The following is a 27607-nucleotide window of genomic DNA, read 5'->3' on the forward strand; positions in this document are numbered from 1 at the left end:
TGCTGGAGTCTTGGCTGCTTTTCCTCCAAAGCTGCAGTGAGAAGCCTGTCTTTTCTTGGCCCATCACTCAGGTGGGAAAACTGAGTTTACTTTAGGACCCCCAGACTGAGCAAACCCAGAATATCTCTCCCATTAGATTGAAGATTTATGGTCGGTCGTTCACCTACAGAAAAGAAGTGAAGGAGGAAATTCTGTTTCTCCTGTTGTATGCATAATTTAGGCACCTCGTGTATGAGAAAACAGACTCTGTAGTCTGCTGTATGAACCTAGAGTAGATGCCAAAAGGTTTGCTTTTTTTCCTTCTTTCCCCACCCCTGCCTCCTAGAGTGTTTGCATAAGATGGGCCAGTTTCAGAGTACCTTGGTTCTGGGTGGGAGTCAGGACTGGGTTTCAGGAGCATTTGACTGAAGGAGAAACTGTTGACTCTTTCTCCTCCCCTGCTCTTTCTTGCTTTGGAGCTTAGACCTTTCCCTTCCAAAGCTCAGACCCATTAGAAGCTGGGTCTTTAAGGTCTCCGGCTTGGTTGGGACTCGGGAAACGTTGAGTGGGTCACTGGCCTTTTCCAGCCAAAAACGATGAGTTTTAATTAGAGAAGTAGAGTAGAGAAGCAGTGTGACCCAGTAGATATAGCCAAGGCCTGGGAGGCAGAAGGACCTGGGTTCTAATCTCGAATCTGCCAATTGTCTGCTATGTGACCTTAGGTAAGTCACTTCTTTGTGCCTCAGTTACCTCATCTGTAAGTGGGGATTAAGATTGTGACATGGACTGTGTCCAACTTGATTAACTTGTATCTATCCCAGTGTTTAGTACAGTGCCTGGCACGTAGTAAGCACTTAACAAATGCCATTTTTTAAAAAATACCATGAATTGACCCCGCCAAGCCTTCCTTTTTCTATCAAATCCTGCCTTTCACTACACTACCTTTGCTCAGTTGGACTTAAACCTCAACCTAGTCCTAGCAAGCCTTTCTTTACACAGGAACATGAGATGGAGGTAGGAGATGGGAGGATTTTCTGCTCCTAGAAACCTGGTTGAGACTATTTTTGTGGGTTTATTTTTCTAATGGTATTTGTTAAGCTGCTGTATTAAATACTTAGTTAAGTACAGCTAACCAGGTTGGACACAGTCCATGTCCCAAATGGGGCTCACAGCCTTAGCCCCCATTTTCCAGATGAGGTAACTGAGCCACCTAGAAGTGAAATGACTTGGCCAAAGTCACAGAGCGGACAAGTGGCAGAGCTGGGATTAGATCCCAGGTCTTTCTGATTCCCAAGCCCATGCTCTAGCCATGAGGTCACACTGCTTCTCTGCGAGTTGGATGTTGGCATTAAGGTGGAAACGGATCCATCACTCCCTTTGACTAATTTATACAGGTTCCAGGAGAGTGCGGACCATGGCGGAGGAGCCTGCCTTTGTTTGGAAAAGTGTGTTGTTCACGTGATTTGGTTTGGCAAGAACCCAAAGGGTACAATCGTAAGCTTTCTCTAAACACCAGATGGATCATTTGGTAAAGATTTGATTTTTTTTGTTTGTCTTCCTCCCCCACCCCCTAAATAACTTTATCTTCAAAGCAAGTCACGAGTTTAATTTAACACCACCTTCTCTCCTGGGAGGTAAGCAAATGAGAACACCCTTGACAAACAGTGTTCCTACTGGATAGAGCATGGGTCTGGGAGTCAGAAGGACTTGGGTTCTAATCCCAGCTCCACTATTTGTTTGCTCCCTGACCTTGGGCAAGTCACTTAACTTCTCTGTGCCTCAGTTACCTCATCTGGAAAACGGAAGTTAAGACTGTGAGCTGTACGCAGGACATGGACTGTGTCCGACCTGATTCACTTGTATCTGCACCAGCATTTTGCACAGTGCCTGGCAAATAGTAAACGCTTAACAGATATCATTTAAAAAAAACAACAATAAAAAAGCACCCGAGATTAAAGAGACTAGAATTCTATTTATTATATTAATGATGTGTATATATCTATAATTCTTTTTATTTATATTAATGCGATTGATGCCTGTTTACTTATTTTGATGTCTGTCCCCCCCCTTCTAGACTGTGAGCCCATCGTGGGCAGGGATTGTCTCTATTTGTTGCTGAATTGTACTTTCCAAGTGCTTAGAACAGTGCTTGGCACATAGTAAGCGCTTAACAAATACCATCATTATTATTAGTAGTAGTAGTACAGTAATCTGCACATAGTAAGTGCGCAATAAATACGATCGAATGAATGACTGAATGAATGAACAAGCAGGTTACAGGTAGCACATGGTTTATGAGAACTGAGAGACAATCCCAGTCTGTGCTGTGTTTAGGACTCCAGAGACCTCAACCTCTGTGTCCCATGTACACATTCTCTCTGACATGTTCCAAGCTACTCGGCCTTAAACGGCCTCCTTTCTCTGCGCCACACAAGAGTAAGAGGAGACCCGGCTTCTGTAGGTTAGATGTTGAGCTCAACACCCAGCAATTTCTGGGCCTGGGTGTGTGTGAGGGTTTCAGAAGGAAGGGAATGCAGCCCCTTGTATCATTTACTGCCCTGAACAGCAGGGATTGCTTAACAAGAGGAAGCTGAGCAGCCAGGCGTCAAGATGACCTGGCAGACCAGCTGTTTCCTTCAGCACAGAATCAGGGGAGTTTCTACATTATGCTGCAGTACATGGGTCCTGAACATGACAACGTTTGTGTGCCTGCCTGTCCAAGTCTGTTGCACCCAACCCACCTTCTCTCTCATTGCTGTGATGTGACTCAATGAGAATCCATCTAGCAGAGACTGTGGGTGGTAGATAGTGGTGTGCAAACCACTTGCACTGCAATCAATTCCTTCCCGCAGGTTCTCTTTCATGAAGGCTCAGGACGAGGGCCATCCTTTGCCTCGACAGGAGACTCTGTCATCCGTATTGACATTCTGGGGCTCTTTTTCTTCTAGACTGTAAGCTCAGTGTGGTCAGGAAATGTGTCTACCAACCCTGTGGTATTGGACCCTTCCAAGTATTTAGTACATAGTAAGTGCTCAGATACCATTGATGATGATGAGCCGACTCTCTGGGCCATCTCCTGTGGTGAGATGGGGCTGTGAGATCACCTCAGGAGTTTTTTTAATGAGGAACCGTAGCCTAATCTAGCTTCAAGCTACTCCTCAGTTTAGGAGAAATACTGGCACTGCAGGGAAGGTGAAGGGGATTCTATCTTGTTGAATTTGGATGTAGAATTCCCGGCAGGAAACTGGAAACTGTGACCTTGCTGAGAGGGCCGTTTGGGTGTTGAGAAATAGCGTTACCTGGTGGAAAGAGCACAGACCTGAATTCTGATCCCGGCTCTGTAGCGCACCTGCAGTGTGACCTTAGACCAGTCACTGAACTTCTCTTTGTCTCAGTTTCCTTTCCTGTAAAATGGAGATTGGATACCTGTTCTCCTTCTGATTTAGACTTTGAGGCAGGAACTGTGCCTGCCCTGATGATCTCATATCTACCCCAGATCTTAGTACAGCGCTTGGAGTATAGTAAGCACTTCACAAGAAGTGTAATTATTATGATTCATCCTCTGAGAAGGAAGCCCATCACTCCTGAGGAGGAAAAAAAAAATCCCTTGCCTGTTGATTTTTGTTTCCAGATAGGGCAGGGCTGGCTGTTAGGAACTAGATCTCTTAGGGCTGCAGTGGATTTGGTTTGGCTTAAAGTCTTCCTTCAGTTCGAGAGGCAGCTGTGCCCTAATTTCTTCATCGGCGGCATCTGTGTCTGGCGCACCACTTGCTTGCTTATGAGTCAGAAGCGCTCGTTTCCCAGCTAATTCTTTTTTTTCCTTCTCTGTCTGTCTTGGAACCAAAGGCTGCTGAGAACCTGCCCCAGACTTCCACCCGGGCATCTGTCTCCTCCGAAGAAGTAACCAGTGTGTGGAGCCTGCCCCACACCCGCCACCTGACAAACCACGGCCTTTACCTGTGTCTTCCGGTGTTTCCCGTGCGACCCGTCCTGTGGGAACGCCTCCTGGGCCGCCCCCGAGTTCCCCCAGCATTCGGCGGCGCCAATGGTGAAGATGACGAGGTCCAAGACTTTCCAGGCCTACCTGCCTTCCTGCCACCGCACCTACAGCTGCATCCACTGTAGGGCTCACCTGGCCAACCACGATGAACTCATTTCCAAGGTATGTGCTGCCCCCGGCCCCTCTTCGTTTGTCTTGTGGGGTGCGGGGGGCGGCCGGGAATTCACCCAGGAGGACGGAGAGCTCTGCTCCACAGCTCTGGGGGAAGGGGGAGACAAGCTGATCCTCATTTCCGCTCTGGTTTGACTGAGGGAGAACTTGGGGACGGGGAGGGGAGGAGGGCTCTGAGTTTAATTTGTTGCTTTGGAAATTCAGTGTCAGCCCTGGGGACTGACCATGAAGAGACTGTTTCCCTTGGAGACTCGGGTATCTGTGAGTCAGAAAAAGGGTTGGGGTGACCAGACAGAAAGATCTTGAGTTTCTCTGGGTTGGCTGAGGCCCTGGGATGGGGGTAGGACCAGGGATTAAGTCTCCCACCTCACCTCTGCTGGGTTGGCAGATAGTGGCTTCAAGGCCCAGGCTGCTCATAACACATACGAGGCCTGAAAAAAAGCAAGAGGATGATGCTTCTGGAGATCTCGGGCTGGGTTGTTGGAGCAGTTGAATTTCCAGAATGGGCCACTGCAGGGAGAGCCAAGGCACCCGGAATGTGGCACCTTTGTTGGTCCTGTCTAGGAAAGGGACAAGAAGCCAACCGTCCCCAGAAACTCCTGCAGCTGCTGCTTCAAACTGGGGCCAAAATCCTAAAGGCAGAACCCTTTCCTGTTTGGGGCATGTAGCTCTTGGGGAATTGGGTCATTTAGGTAATTCAAATCCTCTCCCCGCAAAATAATAATTATGGTACTTGTTAAGCATTTACTATGATCCAAGCACTGTTCTAAGCGCTGGGGTGGAGACAAGCTAATCAGGTTGGGCACAGTCCCTGTCACATCTGGAGCTCACATTTTTAATCCCCATTTTGCAGATGAGGTAAGTCAGGCCCAGAGAAGTGAAGCGACTTGCCCAAGGACACACAGTAGACAAGTGGCAGACCTGGGATTAGACTCCCAGGCCTGGGCTCTGTCCACTGAGCCTTGCTGCTCCTCTAGGAATCTGTCCTCCTCCTGGCTCCTCTTCCAACTGTTCAAACCACTGCAAGATCTCTGCTGAGGCATCATTCATCCAAGGGGTGAATGGGACTTGTCTAGTCTTTGGGTAAGGGAAGAGAGGGATGAACATTGGTGAAGCACAGCTCCTCCTTGAACGTGGTCAGATAGACTAGCAGAGCCTCACTGAGATGACAGGGCTAGGTGTAAAAATCCTTTGCTGCTAGAGGAAGCTTATAGCCACATGATGGGAGATGATTGTGGTGGTGGAAAAGGGGGTTCTGTGCAAAAGCTCTGAGGGACTGGAGACAGCGTTTTAAGAGCGGGGCTTAGGAGGGATGGGATACCTGAGGATCTTGGTGGCTGAGTGGGGCAGATGTCTGGAGGGTTTTTTCATTCCTGAGACTGCAGAACCCCAGTAAGGATGGAACTGAGATCCACAGAGTAGAAGCTATTCGGGATGGACAACAGGGATGAGGAACCCAGATCATGAAGTTTAAATTCTTGGCCAAAGTAAGATTAAGTACTCCAAAGAGTTCCACTCTGCCTTCTGCAGACGTGTGGCCACGGGGAGGTAGGACGAAGGAGCCAGTGAGCAGCCCCACAAACACCAGCTATTTGACAGGAAATGAAAGTGCGTCCTATAGAAGCTGAAGTTGGGAAAAACAGGTTTGAGGTGGGACTTGGAAACCTGGGGCTTGTGTTCTGCTGTGACTGTGGGAGGAAAATGGCCCTGGCCAGGCACTTGGCATCACTTCCTGTAACTGGTCCCTGCTGTGCTGAGTTGGAGAAATCCAGTGACATCCTGGTAGGAAGAGGCAGGGTTTCCTACTGCCGGTCCCTCGGAATCTCCAGGGCGGGGAGCTAATAATAATAATTATGGTACTCGATAAGCACTTACTATGTACCAAGCACTGTTTTAAATGCTGAGGCAGATACAAGTTAATGAGGTTGGACACAGTCCCTGTCCCACTTGGGGCTCACACTCTTAACCCTCACTTTAGAGATGAGGTAACTAAGGTCCAGAGAAGTTAATTGACTTGCCCAAGGTCACACAGCAGGCCTGTGGCAGAACTGGGATTAGATCCCAGGTCAGGCTGACTCCCAGGCCCGGGCTCTATCCACTAAACCTGGAGGCTCTGCTGTCTTTTGGTCCTTTGAGCGCTCACTCCTAGGCTCTTCCTCTACCAAATCTTCTCTCTCTTGCCCCTCCACCCCCCATCCCGGTCTCCTTGCTATTGTTTTCTTGACTTTAGTTCCTCCTTGCTTGGTTAATGAGCCTTTAGCCCTTTCTCCCCTCCACCCCCCCCCACAGCCCAACTAGTCTCAGCTCAACTTCCAGTTTTCAGTGAAATCCTTGGGCATGGCAGTAAAGGAGCCCTGGATTCAGCAGCAAAAGATAAGACTCTGCCTTTTTTTTTTCTTCTGCCCTCAGAGCCACAAGAGATCAGGGGAGAAGGGAGCAGGCAGTGAGGCCAGAGCAGCTTGGTCTCTGGAAGGATAGTTCCCAGCCTGAAGGGAAATGTTCGGGTCAGGATTTAGGCACCGACGGGTTCTCTGGTGACGCCCCGCAGACTATCTCCTGGATTCAGCCCGCCCCTCTACAACCCCAGCAGTGGGGCAGAGAAGCCGACCACAGCCTCACAGCTAGATGGGTGGCTTCGGCCTTTCCGGTGGCTGTGTGCCGTAGGGGGTTTCGTTAGCAAAGGGATCTGCTTGGGTGGACTGGTAATACGGCTGTCGGACCTGAGTTAGATCAAGTGAAACCGAACAAGGGCTTAATGTGGTATCTGGCTTTTGGCAGGTTCTCGCTGCCTCTCTGCCCAAATTCAGAACTGCGGGGGTCTGTAACCTATGTGACTCCCCGGCCTGCTTTGAAAGAAGACACCGTGTTGGCCCTGGCCACTTGAGGGACATGGAGATGGGTCTTTGCCTCTACTCTTTGGCCAGGACCTGAGCTGTTTCCCCTTCTCTTCAGGATGCCAGTTATCTCTGCTGAGGGGTCAGGAATCTCACTGACAATGGAGACTCCAGATCCAATGGCCTGTGTAGGGGAGTAAACCATGGTCTGAAGACAAGGACCTGGGCCTGTGGATCTGGATTGGGTCCAAGAAGGCGCCATAATGATTCCCTCCCCAAGGCTGGGGAAGCCACAGGGCTGGTGGTCCAGCCTCTTCCAGACCACTTCTTCTCCCCCACACCACCCAAGGCGTGTCCTGCTGGACATGTCCTTCATCCTTTCCAGAAAGAGAGACTAGTATCCTGTACATTGCAAGGAGAAACCACAATTTTGGAAAAAAAAAATTTAAAAAATCCTAAATTTAACATCTGGCAACAACTCTTCCCTTTGAGGCTCGGGAGGAAGGGAGTGAACAAGGATAAGTGGGGTGAGCGGCCCACACCCCCTACAGCAGCCCCAGATTTTCTTGCTCTTTGAACCTCAGCTCTGCTGGCCTCCTCCTTTTCTTCCCTCTTCCTCCTTCTCCTCCTCCCTTCCCCGCAGAAGGCTGCGTTCCCAAGCAGGGGCCAAATTTAGCGCATGCTTCAGTTTCACTGCTCTTTCCAGGGCGAAGAAGGGTGGACAGATGGGGTGCATTAAAGCCGCACTTTGAGAAAGTCGAGTTGAATGCCTGGCGGCTGTTAGAGAGTAGGAAACTGCCTGGCATCTTACAAAGATTCCTTTCTTCCTTTCCATGGCCACCCCCAGCCTAACAGAATCCATAGATTCCTCTGCAGATCTAATTCATGGAAAGAAAATGGGAAGCCTACGTCTTTTCTCTTCCATGTTTAGAAAGTCTTCTAGCCAGCACCCCTCCCGCTTTTCTTCCCTCATCTTCTATTCCCCTACTTCGTTTCACAGACCGTCCTGTGGGAGGTAGGAGCTGAGAAGCCGGTGACTGAAGCAGTGTAATTAAATAATTCTTGCACTTTTAATAGGTCCTTTCATCTGAGGAGTTGAAATTGTTTGGCCAAAAAAAGCCAGGTTGATGTAGGCCCATTGCACAGATGGGGATATGGAGGCCCAGAAAACCGAAGCCATTAGCTCAAGGTCTCATGGGGAGTCCTTTCCCAGGAGATAGCAAAGAAGAGATTTCAGACTCTGGCCTCCTTTCCCATTCTAGTAACTGAAGAACTTGACTTACACAGATATAGTACTAGGGTCTGTTCCCTCCCCATCCTGCCCCATCACTCCAGGGGTCAAAATGATGAAATCCCACCTAAGCTGTAAGGTTTTCCATCAACCCCATTGCCAACATGGACCAAGGCCGTGGGACAAGGAAGACCCAAGCCCACTATGTAACTCCAGTCTTCCAGGCCCACGGCTGTGTCTGTCTAGGGGCAAGCCTATGGGAACACACAATTGTCCTGGATTGATGACAGAAATATTTTGGGAATGTGCTGAAAGCATCTCACGGCCGTTTTCTCCAGGGATGTTGTGGTAGTCATATTGGAGGCGATGCAGGGCAGTGGTATGTGGAGTTGGCAGGAGATATTGTTCACATTGGTCTTTTTTTCCTTTACAGTGAGCCCTAATATAAGGATTGTTAAAATAATAGCTTCAACGGGATAAACCAGCTGCCCAGAGTAAGTAGAACAATCTAAACAAGCCTTATAGCAGTGGACCCAAGCTGCCAAATCTGAAATATGATCATTCAACTTGCGGCACGCTTTCCTCTTCCAAGACCTGCCTCATCTTTCAGACACTCCAGGGCAAGTAGCCTAGGAGAGCAGTGGAGTGGCCCCTTTAGGTTGCAATAGGTTGGACGGTTTTCTGGGGGAGTCTTGGTGATGCCTTTGGGACTCTGTTCCAAGAGATCAAAGTCCAGACTAGTTCTTTGGCTCTTGGAGGAAAGATGGTTTCATAACATGCAGGGCACATACACAATGAGGGGAAGTCCCATACCCCAGGGACCCAGTTGAGCTGATTGGATCTTTATTATTGACATAATAACTTAAAAATATCCTTTCTCCAGGACCTACCTGCTTTCTGGCCTGGAGGTGGGGTGAGTCTCCTCTCATTTGAGCTTTGTGGGAGAAAGCTATTTGACTTTTTTGAGCCTGAATTGCTCCCAAGAGGATATTAATTGGGCTGGAAATGTTCATTTGGTGGTATCCAGGGAGCCTCACTCTACTGCCTGAGTAGACGACAAATGTGCCTTATCCTCTGAGGGACAGTAGGTGGTCCCCAGTATTCAACTGCACGGTCCTGGGTCGGGGACGAATGCGCCCCCCCTTCAAGGACTGTGCTTTGTCTTATTCCGACTGCCTTAAGACTAACCAGAAAGAATGCTGCTATGTTATCGGGTAGCAGAGAAGCAGTGGCCACTTCCTGTACGTGATGGTTGAATACTACCAAACATTTCTCAACTCCATACATATACTCTTCTCCCCACCCCCGCCAACTTTCCAGCTATTTAGCATGATTAAAAAATATATAGATATTCGTGAATTTGCCATCAAGCAGGTGGCTCTGGAGAAGGGCTGGCTCTTAGGACTGAGCATTGTTTTGTTATCGAAGTGGCAAGTAAAAGCTTTCTCTCATCCCCATCCCGCCCATCCTGGATCGCATGTGCTACCCTGGTCTGTTGACCAACCTTTGTCTCATTCTGTCCCAGCCATGGAGGCCTAGTTACCGCACATGGTGCCTTGGCTTTCAAGCAAGGCAAGTTACGCCTTGTGGGAGCTTGTTTTTGTTGTTTAGGGTTCCCAGCAACCTGCCACTGCCATAGAATTCCTTCAAGATATTTTTAAGTCCCTCCCGTGCCCTCAGTTGCCATCCAGGTTTGCTGTAAAGTGTTGGGGGAGGGGAGAGGGTAGGAGGGGGAAGGCAGTTTCACTTTCCACATGACAAAAATTCTGGTCTGTTGCAGAGAGTGTAGCTGATATGCGAGCAACCTTTCTGTCTCCCTTTTTTCCCCCCCTCAGATTTTCAGCCCCCAACGCTATCATGTGATATCCCTAAATTGGGCTCTTGGGGACCAGAGCTGCCCTCCAGTCTTACTTCCTGACAGGAGAGGGCCTGCCTCAGGGCTGTGGGGCAGTCTGTCCACACCCTGTATTTCAACCCTCTGGCTTGGAAGTTTTCCTGAGATATGGCTTGGCCATGGGAAAATGTAGGCCCAGCCACTGCTTTTTCCTCCTCTTGAGTTGCACAGGGCCAGAGGAAGGGGTTAGCTAATGGGATGATTGGCCCAGACCCTGGGCCAAATGATTCCTACTGGGGAATGGGCAGCACAGCAGGGTTACTGGTCTCTAGTTGGGAAGAGAAATCTTCCTCTAGATTGTAAAGTCCATGTAAGTGCCTACCAATTCCATCGTGCTCTCCAAGCATTTCATACAGTGCTCCACACCCATGAGCACTCAATAAATATAGCCTGTTGGTTGATTCCAGAAGAGAGAACTGTGGCAGCTTTCTGTGTTTCTAGATTGGCAACTGCCTCAGCTCCTTGTTTAAGCTCCCTCCTCCTTCATTCTTTCCTCCCGCAGGCCTTTCAAGCCTGCCTATCCCCAGGGTGCTGAAGGAACAGGACCTCGTGCCATCACCCATTACACTGAAAATTCTCCAAGGGTTTTCAACTGGATTATATGTGCTCAGTACAGTGGTCTTGCCAGAGCAGACCATGAGTAAATGCCAAAGATGATGATGATCACCTGCACCCATTGGTCAGCCCAGGTAGATGCTATTTACAGGGATGGGAGGGAGGGAGGAAGGAGTACATGAGAAGGAGTGTGGCCTAGTGGAATGAGTGCAGGCCTGGAAGTCAGAGGAGCTGGGTTCTAGTCCTGACTCCACTACTTGTCTGCCGAGGGACCTTGAGCAAGGCACTTCTCTTCTCTGTGCCTCCGTTACCTTATCTGAAAAGTGGGGGTTAAAACTGCAAGCCCCACGAAGGACAGAGACTGTGTCCAACCTGATTAGTTTGCATCTACCCCAGTGCTTAGTTCAGCTGAGAGAGAAGGTTTTGGAACAATGACTCTGTATTGACAGGATTACTGCTTTGTTTGTTTTTTGTTTTGTTTTTAATCTGCCAGTTAAAATGTCTCTAGCTCTTAGCATTTGGATCCACTCCTGACTGGAAGCAGCTTCCTCTAGTGGAAAGAGCATGGGCCTAGGAATCAGAGGACCTGGGTTCTAATCCCAGCTCTGCCACTTGCCTGCTGTGCAATCTCAGGCGGGTCACTTTTCTATGCCTCAGTTTCCTCATCTTTAAAATGGGGGTTTAATACTTCCCTTGTACTTAGCTTATTAGCCCCATGTGGTCTCTGACCTAGTTATCTTGTATCTACACCAGTGCTTAATGCTGTGCTTGGCACATAGTCAGTGCTTGACAAATATCCTTCATTATTGCTACTAATAATATTATTATTACTATTCCTGATTCTGCCACTAAGGCGCATATAACCTGGGATGGGTCACTTCCCCTCAAAACACCTCTTCCAGGAAGGTGAATTTTAAGGTTTTGTAACCTGCTTCGGAGAGAGATAGTTCACTGCTATCATTTTAATGCTCTGATTCTATCCCTTCTATATTAAATAGAAAAGCCCACATTTTAGGGTGTTAGAAGCAAATGGGTTTTCAGCTTTAAAAAACCTAAGCCACTGGTTACTAGACTTCACCTGACCAGTGACTGGATGGGTAATGAGAAGAGTGATCCTGCCTTGGGTTCCTGAGGAAGTCTGACTCGCAGGTGGGAAAGAAGCTGATACTGTCTTCTGCCCTCCTTCCCCCCACAGTCCAAGAGTCTGAATCAAACCACCACTTTCCCACGTCTGGCCCTTTGGGAAGTGGACACTGATACCCAGCTAGATGCCTCTCTGTGGGTGAATGCAAGGTTCAGCCTGGAGAAAGAGACAAATGAAGGAAAAGCTTTCTCCTCCTACTCCTAGGCAGTTTGCCCTTTCCATCTTTTAGTTCCTTCCCTCCAACCTGGAATCACTGAAGGTAAATGAAAGGAAATCTCTTTAAGGATGTGTCGAGTGCTGTTTAGGCTGCAGTGTGTGAGTGTGTGTATGTGTATGTTTGTATGTATGTGAACCCGCCTGCACACACACACACACACACACACACACAGAGCAAAGGTTGATCTGTGCTATTGACTCCATCAGAGCCAGGACATCTGCACTTTGAAGGGGAATCGAATTGTGCTGAAGACATGGTCCCTTGACACTCCAGTTGACTAGGAACCTTTTAGTTGAGGGTGGCTTGCTCTCCTATGTCACGTGGGTGTTTGGGGAGACAGAGTCAAAGGCTTGTTGATTATCAAGCACTTCACTGTGTCTCCCTAGTTACATAATAAGAGGAAATGAATTCTGGATGGAGATCACTTCTCCAAAGCAGTGGATTTGATTTGGAAACCTTTTTTTTTTAAAAAAAAAAAAGTGTTCCCTTTTGGATGAGGCAGGAACCATCTCACCGTGGTGCATGTTCTGGGAGAGAATTAATGATCTGGACCTGAGTGAAATATCTCACCAATTTATTATCGAGGGAGCTGCCAGGGGCGGGCTGGTGACTCATCTGTGTTTGTGCTGAAGATCGCAAGCAACCGGAGCAGGAACCAGTTCAAATCTGATCTTAGCTGTTCAGTGGTTTAGAATACCAAAAGGAACCGTTGCCTTGAGCCAGGGCACGGACCTTGGGATTTCACTTTGCCATTTAGAGATGTTTGCCGTTAGAAGGCCTTCACTTGTGGGATAGATGTGGGATAGGGAAGGAGAAAACAGCAAAAATCATCTCAGCCTGTGGCAGAGGACTGTGGAAGCAAGACCAGAACGAGCTGAAGAATATGCCGGAGACTGCCTTTCCCTGCCAGGCATGGGGGAGAGAAGGCCGCTTTCAATCAATCAATCCATCCATCAGTTGAATTGAGCTCCCACTGTGGGCAGAGCACTACAATCAATAGTGCTTACTGAGCAGCTACTGTGTGCAGAGCACTGCAGTCAATCAGTAATATTGAGCACCTATTGTGGGCAGAGCACTGTAATCAATCAGTAGTATTTTTGAGCATCTATGTGTAGAGCACTGTACTAAGCGCTTGGAAAAGTACACTACAGCAGAGTTGGTAAGCTGCCCAAGAGGAGCTTACAGTCTAGAGGAGGAGACAGACATTAAAATAAATTACAAATAAGGGAAATGGCAGCATGTATGAAAGGGAAAGCACTGACTTGAGTGATCTTTGTATTTATTAGAGGAGACCCTTGAAACATCATCAAAGGTAAGTGAGTGCTTACTATGTGCAGAACACTGAACTAAGCACTTGGGAGAGTACAATACAACAGAGTTCAAAATCATGATCCCTGCTGTAGGGGAGCTTACAGTCTAGAAGAAGCTTCCTCATTTTAAAAGTAATCTAAACCAGAACTGTCCTCCACAGGTCTCATGAATTCTTCTTCCTTACTGCTTCACCCTATCTGCTTGACCCCATCGCTTAAGAAACGAATGTGTTACATCACCAGACACTCACACCACCAAGTATTCCTGGGGTTAAAGTAGATAGGAAGAAGAGTAACCGGGACGAAGAGAAGCAGCGTGGCCTAATGGAAAGAGCATGGGCCCGGGAATCAGAAGGACCTGGGTTCTAATTCCGGCTCTGCCCCTTTTGGGTGACGTTGGATGAATCGCTTGACTTCTCTATGCCTCAGATCTCTCATCTGTAAAATGGGGGTTAAGGCTGTGAACCCCATGTGGGACAGGGATTGTATCTAAGCTGACTAACTTGTGTCTGCCCCTATGCCTGGCACATAGGAAGAGCTTAAATTTCATTAAAAAAAAAAAGAGAGAGAGAAGGGTTCTCCCTTCAGCACAGGCCCTTTCTGCATGGTCCCAGGGCTAAGTAGTCCCAGGGCTAAATAGTCCCAGGGCTGAGTAGGCAGGGTCAGGACCTGCCACCACCTCCAGAAGGCAGACGGATTGCTGCAGTGGATCCTGAGGCGGCCAAGAGCTGTCTCCTTGAGCTGTCCGCCGGGGCTGCAGCTCTATTACAGAAAGTGCCTTGAGTGCAGAAAAAGATAAGCAATGCTCACTTGAGTATTGTTTTACAACCCCCTTGGCTTGCTGCTCATTTATTATCGACAACACTGAAAGCCTCTTAGCCCTTGCTTCTTCCCCCTGTTTAATGCCCTTGCCCTGGTCTGGAAAAACTGATGTTTAGACTCACACTGTCTGGGCTCAAAAAGGAGCCTGGGTGGAGGGGCTGGTTTGACAGATGGGGACCTCCAACCAGTCCCTCCTCAAACCATAGCTTTGTGTCATTTCCCCGCTACCCCCACCTTATTTTTAAGGGCCAAAACAGATCCCATAGCCTATTGGAAAGAACACAGGCTTGGACAGCCCTGTGTCTCAGTTTCCCCATCTGGAAAATGGGATTCGACCTCTTCTCCTTCCCCATCAAATTGAGAGCACCCCATGTGGGACAGGGACTGTCTGACCTGATTATCTTGTGTTTACCGTGGTGCTTACTACGGTGCTTGGCACACAGCAAGTGCTTAACAAATTCCATGATTGTATTACTGTTTACTGTTATTTCCTTGGGGAGAGTTTCCCCAGTGTTGGGGAGAATGGGAGAGATTCCCCTGCAATCTGCCTCACAGAGAAGTCGCTGATTAGACAGGAGCCCAGATATTGCTGAGCTGCAGTTGGATGGATGCAGTTGGAAGATGTAGTTCAGGAAAAGAGGCCTTTCCAATACTTCCCCCCAACCCATCTCTAACCAGTTTGCCGGATCCACTGGGCTGCTGGAGCTGTGTCAACACTTGCAGAAGGAATGAGATAAGATAAAGGCTTAGAAATGCAGTCCAGAGGGCTGGAACTTAGAACTCCTGGGTAGCCTCGCTCACCTTGAAATGAGCCAGCAGCTAGCTCCTCGGCCAGCGGGAGAATTCAGTGAGCTGCTCAGCCCTACAGTTGACTGAAACCAGAGCTTTCTTGAGTCCCTTGCCTTGGATGGATGGGGGAAGGGAATGAACGTGTCTATTCTCCACCTCTAGGCACAGTCCAAAGACTACAAAGCAAAAAACCTCTTGGGTTTAGGGTCTGGGAGGATCAGAATCAGCAGCGTGGCTTAGTGGAAAGAGCATGGGGTTGGGAGTCAGAGGTTGGGGGTTCTAATTCCGGCTCTGCGACTTATCAGCTGTATGACTTTGGGCAAGTCACTTAACTTCTCTGTGCCTCAGCTACTTCATCTGTAAAATGGGGATTAAGACTGAGAGCCCCACGTGGAACAACCTGATTACCTTGTATCTACCCTAGCACTTAGAATAGTGCTTGGCACAGAGTAAATGCTTAACACATACCAACATTATTATTATTTTAGAACAAATGGGCACCAGTGAAATTCCTTAAAAGCTCTTCACTCCACTGGCCCTTCAGAACTCATCATCAGGGTATCAGGGAGACCAAGCAAGGCAGAGTGAAGGAGGGAGGGTCTTGCCTTCATTCATTCATCCAAACATGTTTATTGAGCACTTACTGTGTGCAACGCACTGTACTAAACGCTTGGGAGAGTACAATATAACAATAAAAAGACACATTCCCTGCCCGTAACGAGCTTACAGTCTAGAAGCCTCTCCTGCTCCCCTCCTGCCTGGGCTATTTATTTTTTAAGATAGTATTTGTTAAGTGCAATGTGCCAAGCACTGTACTAAGCACTATGGTAGAGAAAGATAATCAAGTTAGACACAGTCTCTGGCCCACACGGGGCTCACAGCTTCCGCTCCCAGAAAACACATCTGTAAACTTGTGATGCAGGCCAGTTCCCACAGAGTAGGAAAGTGTTGAAATCGTGCAGTGTAATTTCCCAGGAGGTGAAAAACTCTGTAATACCAAACCAATTTGGACTGTGGGGGTTTTGTTGTTGTTGTTTTTTTTAAAGATAAACAGTATCTGCAGTCAGACCCCATGAAGGGTCCAGTTAGAATTTGAGAAGCACGACACCGAGGTATCGCATGGAATCTAGATTCTGATTTGGTGCCTCAGCCATGAGCTCACCATCTAAATAAGGGTGTCAGGCACATTGCTGGTGAAGACTAAGCAACTCGAGGCTGGTGGGTGGTGTATGTGGGGGGGTGCTCCCTGCCCCCACCCAGACCCTTCTGTTGGTGCATCCCACAGTCTGGGAGTGTCCTGAGTGTGGATCACATCAGTCAGTTCTCAAACTGGTCCAGTGTAGCCAACTTGCTGAATTATTATTTTATTTTATTGGAAAGCTTTGCACTAGCCAATCCGTTTTCTTGAGAGTTTCCATTCGAGAAGCAGGGTGACTTAGTGGAAAGAGCCCAGGCTTGGGAGTCAGAGGTCATGGGTTTGAATCCTGGCTCCGCCACTTGTCTGCTGTGTGACCTTGGGCAAGCCACTTAATTTCTCTGTGCCTCAGTTACCTCATCTGTAAAATGGGGATTAAGACCGTGTGCAGCCCCCACGTGGGACAACCTGATTACCTGGTATCTACCCCAGTGCTTAGAACAGTGTTTGGCACATAGTGGTTAACAAATACCATAATTTTATTATTATTATTTTTACCCACCCCAGTGCTTAGTGCAGTGCCTAGCATATAGTAAACACTTAAGTGCCATTAGAAGAAAAAAAGAAGAAAAACAACTGATAAATGAGAAAGGTTACAGACCTTGATGGGTTTTAATCAGCTGAAACCATTGACCAGTGGCAGAGAACCCGGACCCACCACACTTCATCATTTGTTTTGTTCTTTTGCAAAGTACTAACAGGGCTGGTTCTTCTGCTAGCCTTTGAAATTGACAAGTAACAAGCTGGGTGGTTATATGACTTCCTTTTTCTTGTGGTCTTGTTCCCTGTTCGGTTGGAGCCATCTCCCTAGTGTCTGGCCCTCCTCCCTTCACCCCACCTCTCAAGGCTTCTTCGTGGATTTCCAGTTTCAAGTGTTCATCCAGTGGGGAAAAGGGGAGGGAAAACAGCACCATGATACTAGAATTATTCTTCTTTTCTCTGTTTACTTTTTATCTCACTTTCATCCTAAAACTGAGGAACCCAGAGGGACATTCAGCTTAAGATGCTGCCCTCTCTAAGCACTGCCTGAAGAATTTTTGCCTCAAGGGATACAAATTTTCCTTCCCAAGTGACCCAATTCAGAAGAAGCAAGGTCTCCTGGTTAAAAAGGGACTCACTTAACTCACTTCTCAGGCTCCACTTAACAATTTCTCAACCTCTTATACTCACGCTCAACTTTCTGGAGTTCTCAGTCCGCCTCTTGAACCCAGGTGACACTCTGACCATTTGTCCAGGCCTTGCTCTCCACTCAGACCTCTCCTGGTACTAAATCACTCCAAATGCCCTGCTCCTGTTTCATGCCCTCGGCCAAGGGGATCCTGTAGATGTCCATCAGCCGCAGCTCTTCACGTGTTACCGGACAGGAGGGTGTCTGGTAGCATGTTAGGGCAGGAATGGGTTGGAAGTAGCTGGTGTCTGTCACCCAGACTATGGGGCCCTTGGGGTTCTGTGGATTTCTCTTGGGCGTTGTGAGTGTCAGCTGGGAACGTGGGCAGTGACCCAGTAGAGGGCTGATCTTGATGCTTTTGTTCCGGAGGATTGGAGCCTGGGCAAGGCTTTACATTAATGAGGAGCAGCATGGCCTAGTGAGTAGAGCACTGGCCTGGGAGTCAGAAGGACCTGGATGCTAATCCCGGCTCGGCCACTTGTCATTCATTCATTCAACCGTATTTATTGAGTGCTTACTGTGTGCAGAGCACTTGGAAAGTACAATTCGGCAACAATTGTCTGCTTTGTGACCTTGGGCAAGTCACTTCACTTCTCTAGACATCAGTTCCCTCATCTGTAAAATGGAGATTGAGACCGTGAGTCCCACATGGTTCAGGGATTATGTCCAGACCGATTATCTTGTATCTACCCCAGTGCCTAGAACAGTGCCTCGCACATAATAAGCGCTGACTAAATACCACAATTATTATTATTATTAGGGTGGGGCTAGGAGGTTCCCAAGTGTTGAGAGACAAAGAAACACAATGCTTAGGGTGTGGTCGGGAGCGGGGCCCCCAGGGCCGATGGGGTCAGCCTGTAGATCCACACAGGTGACCCAGGCCTCGCTCATCTTCCAGCTGATTTATTGAGGCCTCATTCACCAGCCTAGCCCCAGCTAAACCGAGATGACAGAGCAGCTGATACAAGATGGGTGGTATCGTATTCCTCGGTCCACTCCCACAGATCGTGGGTTGTTGATTTTAGGATTTCCCGGCCACTAAGCCGACCCCCTCCGTCCGGTCAGCAGGTGAACACCCGGGCGAGCTGATCGAAGCTACAGATGGATTTAGCTCAGAAAAATGGCAGGAAGTGTGGAGCGTGAGGTGCCACTAAGCCTCCAGCCTCCCACAATCCCCCATCCTACCAGTGAACCCCGGCATCTAAAATTAGCACCCTCACAAATAGAAGAGAGAGTTAACAAGAATAGGATAGCTGAGAAACCCAAGTGCATGAGTCAGTGTTGGAGCCAAAGAAGCAGACTTCCTTTATTTTTTTAAAAAAAAGAAATATAACGATCAAGTGTTTGTCTTGGAATAACGTCCCTGGAGCCCGAGCCCAAGGCTCTTATTAAAAATAGGTCTGAGCAGCACTTCCTGCTTGGCTGATAGCAAATGCTCTCGCAAGAAGCTGACCTTTCCTCTCTGAAATGGCCTCCTCATTTCCACGTTGCTAATTGAGTTCCCCTCTAGTCCCGATCACAGATACTTGGCCTGGAGCAGGGACCCCTGACAACCAGCCACCCCGTCCACACGAAAGTGCTGGAATTTGCTTGGGTACAACTAATTGGTTTTTCCCATTCATTTTTGAAACTCTTAATGAGCCTCTCCCTTCTCAGACAGCTCCTCCCTATTGTGGTTCAGGATTCTGCCTCCAGAAACCACCAACCAGAGACAGTGGTGTGGCTGGTTGGGGGGACCTATTGCCGGTTTTTCCAGCATGGACCCCAACTCCGAGGGGTCCAGTGGAAAGAGGACCCTGGTTCTAATCCTGGCTCTGCCTCTTGTCTGCTATGGGTCCTTGGGCAAGTCACTTCACTTCTCCATTCCTCAATATCTTTTTTTTTAAGTGGTGTTTGTTAAGGTCTTAGTATGTGCCAGGCACTGTACTAGGCACTGGGGTAGATACAAGCTAATGAGGTTGGACACAGTTCATCTCCACATGGGGCTCACAGTCTTAAACCCCATTTTACAGATGAGGTAACTGAGGTCCAGTGAAGTAACTCACCCAGGGTCACCCAGCAGACAAGTGGCTGAGTGGGGATTAGAACCTCAATCCTTCTGACTCCCAGGCCTTTGCTCTACCCACTGGGCCACTGCTCCTCACCTGTAAAATGAGGATTTGGTGCTGTTCTCCCTCCTCCCTAGACTGTGAACCCCATGTAAGACCAGGAACTATGTCTGATCCGATTGACCCAGCAAATGTGAACCCCTCAATCATGGAGAGCATGTCTTTGCACCTGAGAAAGAGTGTGCGGGCATCAGCCCAGCTGGTTCTCACTTCCAAATTCCCCTCCCCCCTCAAATCAAGTGCCACCCTCAGAAATCCAGATCTGCTGGTCCTGGCTCAGTGAGGCGCCCAGTCATGGCCGTTCCCAGCAACCCCAGAAGAAGGACGGCCAAATGTTATTGTTGGCAGAACCTCACTGCCTCAGAGAAAGCTTGGGAAGAAATATCTTTTTCAAAAAGAGTCTGCTGAAGGAAACCCTTGTGTGACCAGGATCAGGGTAGTAGGAGAAGACTTACTTTGGATCACTGACTCCCCAGGCATGAAAGCCATGTGTCCACATACTGGGGATGGGTGAGGTCACTGACATTTCCCTTAGAGTGGAGAAGTTAGTGAACCCCATAATACGGGGGAGGAATTAAGGTTTCAGCCTGTGGGGTGAGCATTTTAAGTGTGAAAAGCCTAAGAAGAATCCCCTCTCTGACTTGGAAGGTTTATGCCATCTCTATTAACTGAGGCATTCACTTCTCTAAAGACTGTGACCTGGGCTGCCTGGATCAGAGGCTGGATTCTGACTCAGTAATTCATATGCGTGTATATATATTAAACCCTGTCAGCTTCCTATGCCCCTTCAGCCTACTTCCCACCTTATTTCCTGCCTCCTTCCCCATACCCCTGTCTAAAGTAACTTCTAACCTTGCCAGAATCTCCCATGTAATTTCTATTCCTTAAGATAGAGATGGTTCTCCTATTGGCTTGCTGTGATTACCCGTGATCCTCCCTGTCCCTTCTCTGCTCCTGCGCCTCCCCACCTCAAACCCAAATCCGGGGCCGGGCTTCCTGGGCACTCAACAGCAAGCATCGATTTGGTTTTTCCAGTTCCATTAAGCTGAGTTATAAATAACTTCCCGATCCATTTAACAGGGTTACAAACCACCTTTCTTCTCTGGCTTCAAGGGGCTCTTGATGGGGCGAGAGTATTTTTTTCTCTTTTAATTCTGGGGGGAGGCATCTGCTTCGTCTGTCTTATTTTCTCCCCTGGTGACCTCCAAGAATGAACAGAATGTGGTCAGGGACTTGGCCCCTTCCCTTGCCCGCTGGTTGTGTGCTTGTTCTGGTTTTCTCTCCTCCCTGCTTCTCACACCTGGGGGAGTTTTACCCTACCCCCAGTTCAGCCCTTGGCAAAGTTGTCTGAGTTGGAGATGAGGTAGGCCTGGTCCCTGGGGTATCTGGTGGGAGTGGGCCCTGGGCATTAATTTAATTGACCTCTTCGCTTTTGGGGATAAGATTCTGAAGAAACCCTCTCCCCCCTCCAATCTACCCAACCCCATCTCCCTAATCCTTAAGGTTGTAACAGAATAAGTACTGAGGATAATAATAATAGTAATTATAGAATAATAATAGTAATTATAGTATTGGTTAAGTGCCTACCTTGTGCCAGACACTGTAGTAAGTTCCGGGGTGAATATAAGCAAATCGGGTTGGACACAGTCCCTGCCCCACATGGGTCTCAGAATCTTAATCCCCATTATACAGATTAGGTAACTGAGCCACAGAGGAAGTGAAATGACTGGTCCAAGGTCACAGAGCAGACAAGTGTCAGAGTTGGGATTAGGACTCAGGTCCTTCTGACTCCCAGGCCCCTGCTCTGTCCACTAGCCTATGCTGCTTCTTGATGAAGCAACTTCATAATGATGTGGATAAGTGAGGCTGAGAGATCAGACCCAAGGAAAAGGCCCTGTACTTCTGGAGGAGGTCTCATTTCATCTTTTCCCACTCCGTCTGCATTGCCCTGATTTGCTCCCTTTATTCACCCCTCCCTCAGCCCCACAGCACTTACATGCAAAACTGTATGCTACTTATATTAATATGTTTGCCCTCTACACTGTGAACTCGTTGTGGGACAGGAGTGTGTCTGCCAACTCTGTTGTACTCTCCCAAGTGCTAGTACAGTATTCTGCACACACTAAGTGCTCAATAAATATGATCGATTGTTTGAGACTGCTTCTTCTCTCCTTCGTCATCGGTTAGATAAGCCTTCCCCAAAGCTGTGATCATGTCCAAAAGATGCCCAAGTGAACTGAGTATGAGACAGTGAATTGATAGGCAGGATGGAGAGGACAGAGGAGATTGGAGCATGATGTGGGCTTTGGAGTCAGCTGTAAATAATAATAATGTGTGGTATTTGTCAAGTGCTTACTATGTGCTAAGTGCTGGGGAAGGTATATGATAACCAAGACTGTAAGCTCATATAGTCAGGGAAAGTGTCTCTTAATTCTGTTGGATTGCACTCTCCCAAATGCTTTATCCAGTTCTCTGCTCATTGTAAGTGTTCAGTAAATACCATTGATTAACACAGTCCCTATTCATGGAAGGGAGAACAGGTATTTAATTCCCTTTTTTTTTTTTTACAATGGGAGGTTGAGGTGTGGAGAAGTTAAGTGGCTTGCCCAACGTCACATGGCAGAAAAGTGACTGATCCATGATTAGAACACATGACCTCTGATTTGTAGGCCTCTGCTCTTCCACTAGATCATGCATGTTGTCATTTTGAAGTGTCTGGGCAAATTGGCCCTCATGCAGTGCTACTGTTGGCTCTGCTTCCACCATTCATTCATTTATTCAGTCATATTTATCGAGCACTTCCTGTGTGCAGAGCACTGAACTTAGCACTTGGGAGAGTATAATATAACAATAAATAGACACATTCCTTGCCCACACTGAGCTCTCAGTCTAGAGGGGGAGACAAGCATTAATATAAATAAATGAATTACAGATAAGGACGTAAGTGCTGTGGGGCTGGGAGAGGGATGAATAAAGGGAGCAAGTCAGAGTGACTCAGAAGGGAGTGGGAGAAGAGGAAAAGGGGGCTTAGGCAGGGAAGGCCTGTTGGAGGAGATGTGCCTTCAATAAGACTTTGAACAAGGGGAGAGTAATTGCCTGTCAGATTTGAGGAGGGAGGGTGTTCCAGGCCAAAGGTAGGACGTGGGCCAGAGGTCGGTGGCGAGATAGACAAGATGGAGGCACAGTGAGAAGGTTACCGTTAGAGGAGTGAAGCATGTGGGCTGTGTTGTAGAAGGAGAGTAACGCCACCATCTCCAGAGATCACTCCGGCCTGGATCTGGGTACCCCACTGGGAGGGCAGTGATGCCTGAGTCATCAAGGAAATGGAGAACAGAAGTTTAAATGGTTTTTGTAACTGGAAGTCCCCCAGAGGACAAGGACTGTGTCTACTTGCTTAGTACTGTGCTCTGCCCACAGTAAGTGCTCAATAGCTACCTTTGATTGGCTTTGTATTATTTCCCAGTGCTTAGTACAGTGCTCTGCACCCAGGAAGCGCTTAGTAAATGCTATTACTACTATTTTGGAGAGGACATCTACTTGAGTATTCCCCCAGGCCCAGAACTGCCTTCCAGCAGGAATTCCTGGACCCCATCAGAGTTTTCTAAGAACATAATAATTGTGGTATTTGTTAAATGATACTATGTGCCAGGCACTGTTGTAAACTCTGGGGTAGATACAAGATAATCAGGTTGGAAGAAGTCCCTGTCCCACATAGAGTTCACAGTCTTAATCCGTATTTTACAGATGAGGGAACTGAGGCCCAGAGAAGTGAAGTGACTCCCCTAAGGTCACACAGCAGACAGTGGGCGGAGCGGGGATTAGAACCGGAGACCTTCTGACTCCCAGGCCTATGCTCCATCCACTAGGCCATGCCACTTCTGTAGAGGTCGGAGGGTTGGGACCCAGTGGCAGTGTTGTTCTGCACCTGGGGAGGATCAGCCCCTCTCGGTTCTATTCCACCACAACAGGGGTCCAGCTTAGCGTGGGGTCATCTCCCGGCTCCTCCGCTCCCTTCTTCCCCCACCCCTGTTGGCCATAGGTAGCTTCCTTTTCTTCCCCCGAAATGGGACCCGCCACCTCATCCTCCTAGAAGCTGGTTCTTGGGCTGTTTTTGTTTTTGGCATTTGACACCTGTGCCCACTACCTGGCAATTTCCTGATGGTACAGCATTTATACATCCACCTTGGGCCCTTTCCTTCCCCACTTGGGACACCAGGGACATGGTCTTCTCCCCTCGTTTCCTCCGCCTCTGATTCTGGAGGAACTATAGGCGTTTTGGCGAAAGAAGTACCCTTGTTCCTTGCATTTCCGGTGAAATGATGTGATTTCAAATGTACTTTCAGTGTTTAGAATGGTGCCTGGCATGTAGTAAGCAGTTCATGAATACCGTAGAAAGAGAAAGGTATTAGAAGAAGTAATGGCCTCCATGTCCCCGTTAATTAAGCATCCTACATTGCATCCAACATCATCATCACCATAATAGCAACCTACTCACTACCTTGATCTCGTCTATCTCACCACTGACCTCTCACCTATATCCTCTAGCTCTCTCCACCTTCAAAGCCTTATTCAAGGCACTTCTCCTCCAAGAGAACTTCCCCGACATTACCTCTCATTTCTCTTTTTCCCACTCCCTTCTGCGTCGCCCTTGCATTAGCTCCCTCTATTCACCTCGCCGTCGGCCCCACAGCACTTATGCCCATATCCACAGTTTGTGTGTATTCCTGCCGTCTCCCCCTCTAGACTGTAAGCTCAATGGGAGCAGGGAACGCATCTACCGACGCTGTTGAATTGTAATAATAATTATGGTATTTCTTAAGCGCTTACTATGTGCCAGCCACTCTTGTAAGCGCCAAGCATTTGGTACAGTGATCTGCACTCAGTCAGCACTAAAGAAATACGATTGATCGATTGATTGCATTCCTCCCCCACCATCTGGCTAGTGGATTGGAGTTAGCCTGTGGGTCAGTCATCAATGCTTAAGGCTGGTTAGGTTCCACAGCGGCCATTGAGTCTATCCTCCTGCCTCTAGGGAGGATTTGGGAGCTGAGGTCTTTAAGCCCAGTTTCAGTAGCCTTCAGGCAGTGCTTGGGACATAGCGCTTAACAAATACTATTATTATTATTGTTTTTATTCAGGCAGAAGGGCTCTCTCGATCTTCCCTGGCAAATAATGGACCCTGGCCTGGGATTAATTGGCAGTCACCCTCTAGACTGTAAGCTCGTTGTAGGGAGGGATTGTGTCTATTATATTGTTACAGTGTATTTCTCAAGTGCTTAGTACAGTGCTAAGCACACAGTAAGCGCTCAATAAATACAATTGACTGGCTGACTGACAAGTAGTAGGGACTTCCAGGATCGAGACCTCTTCAGATTAAGGGTCTGCTAGGGGTGGAGTGTGAAAAGGGTTTGCGGTGCTTGTTGCTAGCGGGGAAGAGGATGGCTGCCACATTCTGCCCCTCCTTCCCTCCCACCCCTGCGTCATTGTAAGTTGAAAAACAGACCTTTTTTAAATACCCCTGTGGCTGTTAGAGAGGCTTGTTCCAGCCAGGCTCTATATGACCCCAAAAAAAGGCAGCTTGGCTATTAAGCAAGAAATCCCAAGTCATTTCCATTCCTTTGAGTTGGTTGGAAGGGTTGTGCCAGGAGCTATTACTTTAAAGGGCAAAAAGTTTTAAGTTATAAAAAATCCTTTCCTGGAGGCCTGAAAACCTGCCCAAGTTGATGCACAACAAGGAATGGAGCCGCCTTTGTTGCCTGGCAGTATTGACAGCAAACAAATGTGTTTGCCGGTCTGTTTGCCATCTCCAGAGCTGAAATTCTGTTTCCTTCCTATCCCATTGCTTCCTCCAGGGCCTTGCTTGCTTCCTCATTGCCACAGTAACCTATCGGGTGGCCCTGTCAAATGACTCCAGAACGGCAATAGCTCAGCCTGAAAGAAGACCTACCCAGGAGATGCTTCCCCTCATGTCTATCAATGTCAGCCATTCATATTTATTGAGCCCTTACTCTGTGACGATGATGATGGTATTTGTAAAGCGCTTACTATGTGCCAAGCATTGTTCTAAGCACTGGGGTAGATACAAGGTAATCAGGTTGTCCCACGTGGGGCTCACAGTCTTAATCCCCATTTTACAGATGAGGTATCTGAGGCACAGAGATGTTAAGTGACTTGCCCAAAGTCACACAGCTGATAAGTGGCGGAGCTGGGATTAGAACACACAACCTCTGACTCCCAAGACTGGGCTCTTTCCACTAAGCCATGCTGCTCTAAGCACTTGGGAGAATACAATGCAACAGAGCTGTCAGACGCATTTCCCTGCCCACAACAAGCTTACAGTCTAGAAGGAGAGACAGACATTAATATAAATACATAAATTAAGGTTCTGGATGTAAGTGCTGTGGGGCTGAGGGAGAGGTGAATGAAGGGGGCAAATCTGAATGCAGAGGGCAGTGGGAGAAGAGGAAATGAGGACTTAGTCGGGGAAGGTTTCCTGGAGGAGATGTGCTTTTAATTAGGCTTTGAAGGTGGGGAGAGTAAACGTCTGTTGGATATAAAGAGGGAGCGAGTGCCAGAGCAGAGGCAGGGTGTAGGCGAGAGGTCGGCGGCGAGATAGACGAGATTGAGGTACAGTGAGTAGGTTGGCACTAGGGGAAAAAACCCCTGCTTTTTCCTCCTTGGGTGTTGGCTTGGCAGTGGCCTCTGGGCTAAAAGCCATGGAATGGAAGAACTCAGCCCGCTCCCTTTCTTCCGAGGGCCAGCCTGAGAGCCAGACAGGCAGTCAGACACACCCTGCCCTTCTCCTTGGCTATTTGGGATTTCCGCCATCTTATCCTGAGGCATTGACATTTCCTTTACAGCCCATCGGGCAACAACCGTCACCCGTCTGGAAACGAGGGTTTCACAGAAGACGATTCCTTCAGCTTGCAATGTGCTACGTTGAGGAAAAATTTCCCCACCTCTGCTCTTGTCTCTAACGACCGGCCACTTATGGCAGCCCCCTCCCAAAGTCTGACTCACACTTTATCGTGGTGCTGGGGGAGGGCCTTATTAATTAGAGAAACAGTGTGGTCTAGTGGGTAGAGCACAGTCCTGGGAGTCAGAGAGACCTGGGTTCTAATCCTGTCTCCATCCCTGTCTGCTGTGTGACCTTTGGTGAGTCTCTTCACTTCTCTGGGCCTAAGTTACTCCTCTGTCAAATGGGGTTTAAGATTGTGAGCTCTATGTGGGACAGGGACTGTGTCCAACCTGATTATGTCATATCTACTCCAGCGCTTAATCCAGTGCCTGGCACATAGTAAGTGCTCACCAAATACCATTAATAAAAAATAAAATTCTGACTGAAGAACCAAACCACCTAGTGTGTCAGGTGGAATGGGTGGACCCAGAAGGAATCCCGAAAATAGCTGGCTTTTATAGGCCAGCACAACAGCAGCTATGAGGACAACCAGATGCAGCGTCTAGGGTGCTACCCCTATAGACTGTCAGATCCCTGTGGGCAGGGATCATTCCTAACAACTTTATTATATTGTAATTTCCCCAAGCAATTTGTCCAGTGCTCTGCACACAGCAAATCCTCAATAAATACCTATGAGTGATGGATACAGAACAGCACTGGCAGTATCCTGTGGCCACTTTGGTCATAAATGGGTTTTCTCCATAAAAATCTTGTACATATCTTTAAATGACGTATTATAAATTACTCATTTATTCATATTAATATCTGTCTCCATCTCTAGATTGCAAGCTTATTGTGGGCAGGGAACACACAGCGCTCGGTAAATACCACTGATTAACTGATTGCCAGTGATTGTCCTCCAGGCATTCGGTAATCAACCAGCACTCCTTCCATTGAGGCCACGTGGGCAGCTCTACCTTGTCCTGGGCAGGACCGAATGTTTAATTCAAAGGATGGTTGTCACGGGTCTTTAAAAATGCAAGCAGCAATGCAGAACACTGACCGGCTTGTGGCTGCGAGATGTTGCCGTGTAATCTGACCAGGAAGACATTGAGCTATTTGACGGAGATGCCAAATCTCGTTGCAAACTCTGGTTTCAGCTCCCCGCTGCCACAAGGGAGGAACTCCCACGGTGAAGTGAAACGTGTCGGGAAATAGGGCAGCACTGTAATGGGTTGTTCCACCGTTTGGGACAGGTCGAGGAACGGTTTCACGGGGTATAGTGGGGCTAG

General features: G+C 48.2%; 1 protein-coding gene across 3 annotated transcripts in view; it reads left to right on the forward strand.

Annotated features, from left to right (window-relative positions):
• Positions 1–27607, forward strand: part of YPEL2 (yippee like 2) — a 56607-nt gene that overhangs the window by 16367 nt on the left and 12633 nt on the right. For all 3 annotated transcript variants that reach the window (XM_029082030.1, XM_039914432.1, XM_039914433.1), the window contains one exon: positions 3826–4141. In XM_029082030.1, coding sequence (XP_028937863.1) covers positions 4025–4141 — 117 coding nt within the window. In that variant the 5' untranslated portion in view covers positions 3826–4024. The remainder of the gene's footprint in view (positions 1–3825; positions 4142–27607) is intronic.

This window comes from Ornithorhynchus anatinus, chromosome 17, assembly GCF_004115215.2.
Source record: "Ornithorhynchus anatinus isolate Pmale09 chromosome 17, mOrnAna1.pri.v4, whole genome shotgun sequence".
Taxonomy (NCBI): Eukaryota; Metazoa; Chordata; class Mammalia; order Monotremata; family Ornithorhynchidae; genus Ornithorhynchus; species Ornithorhynchus anatinus.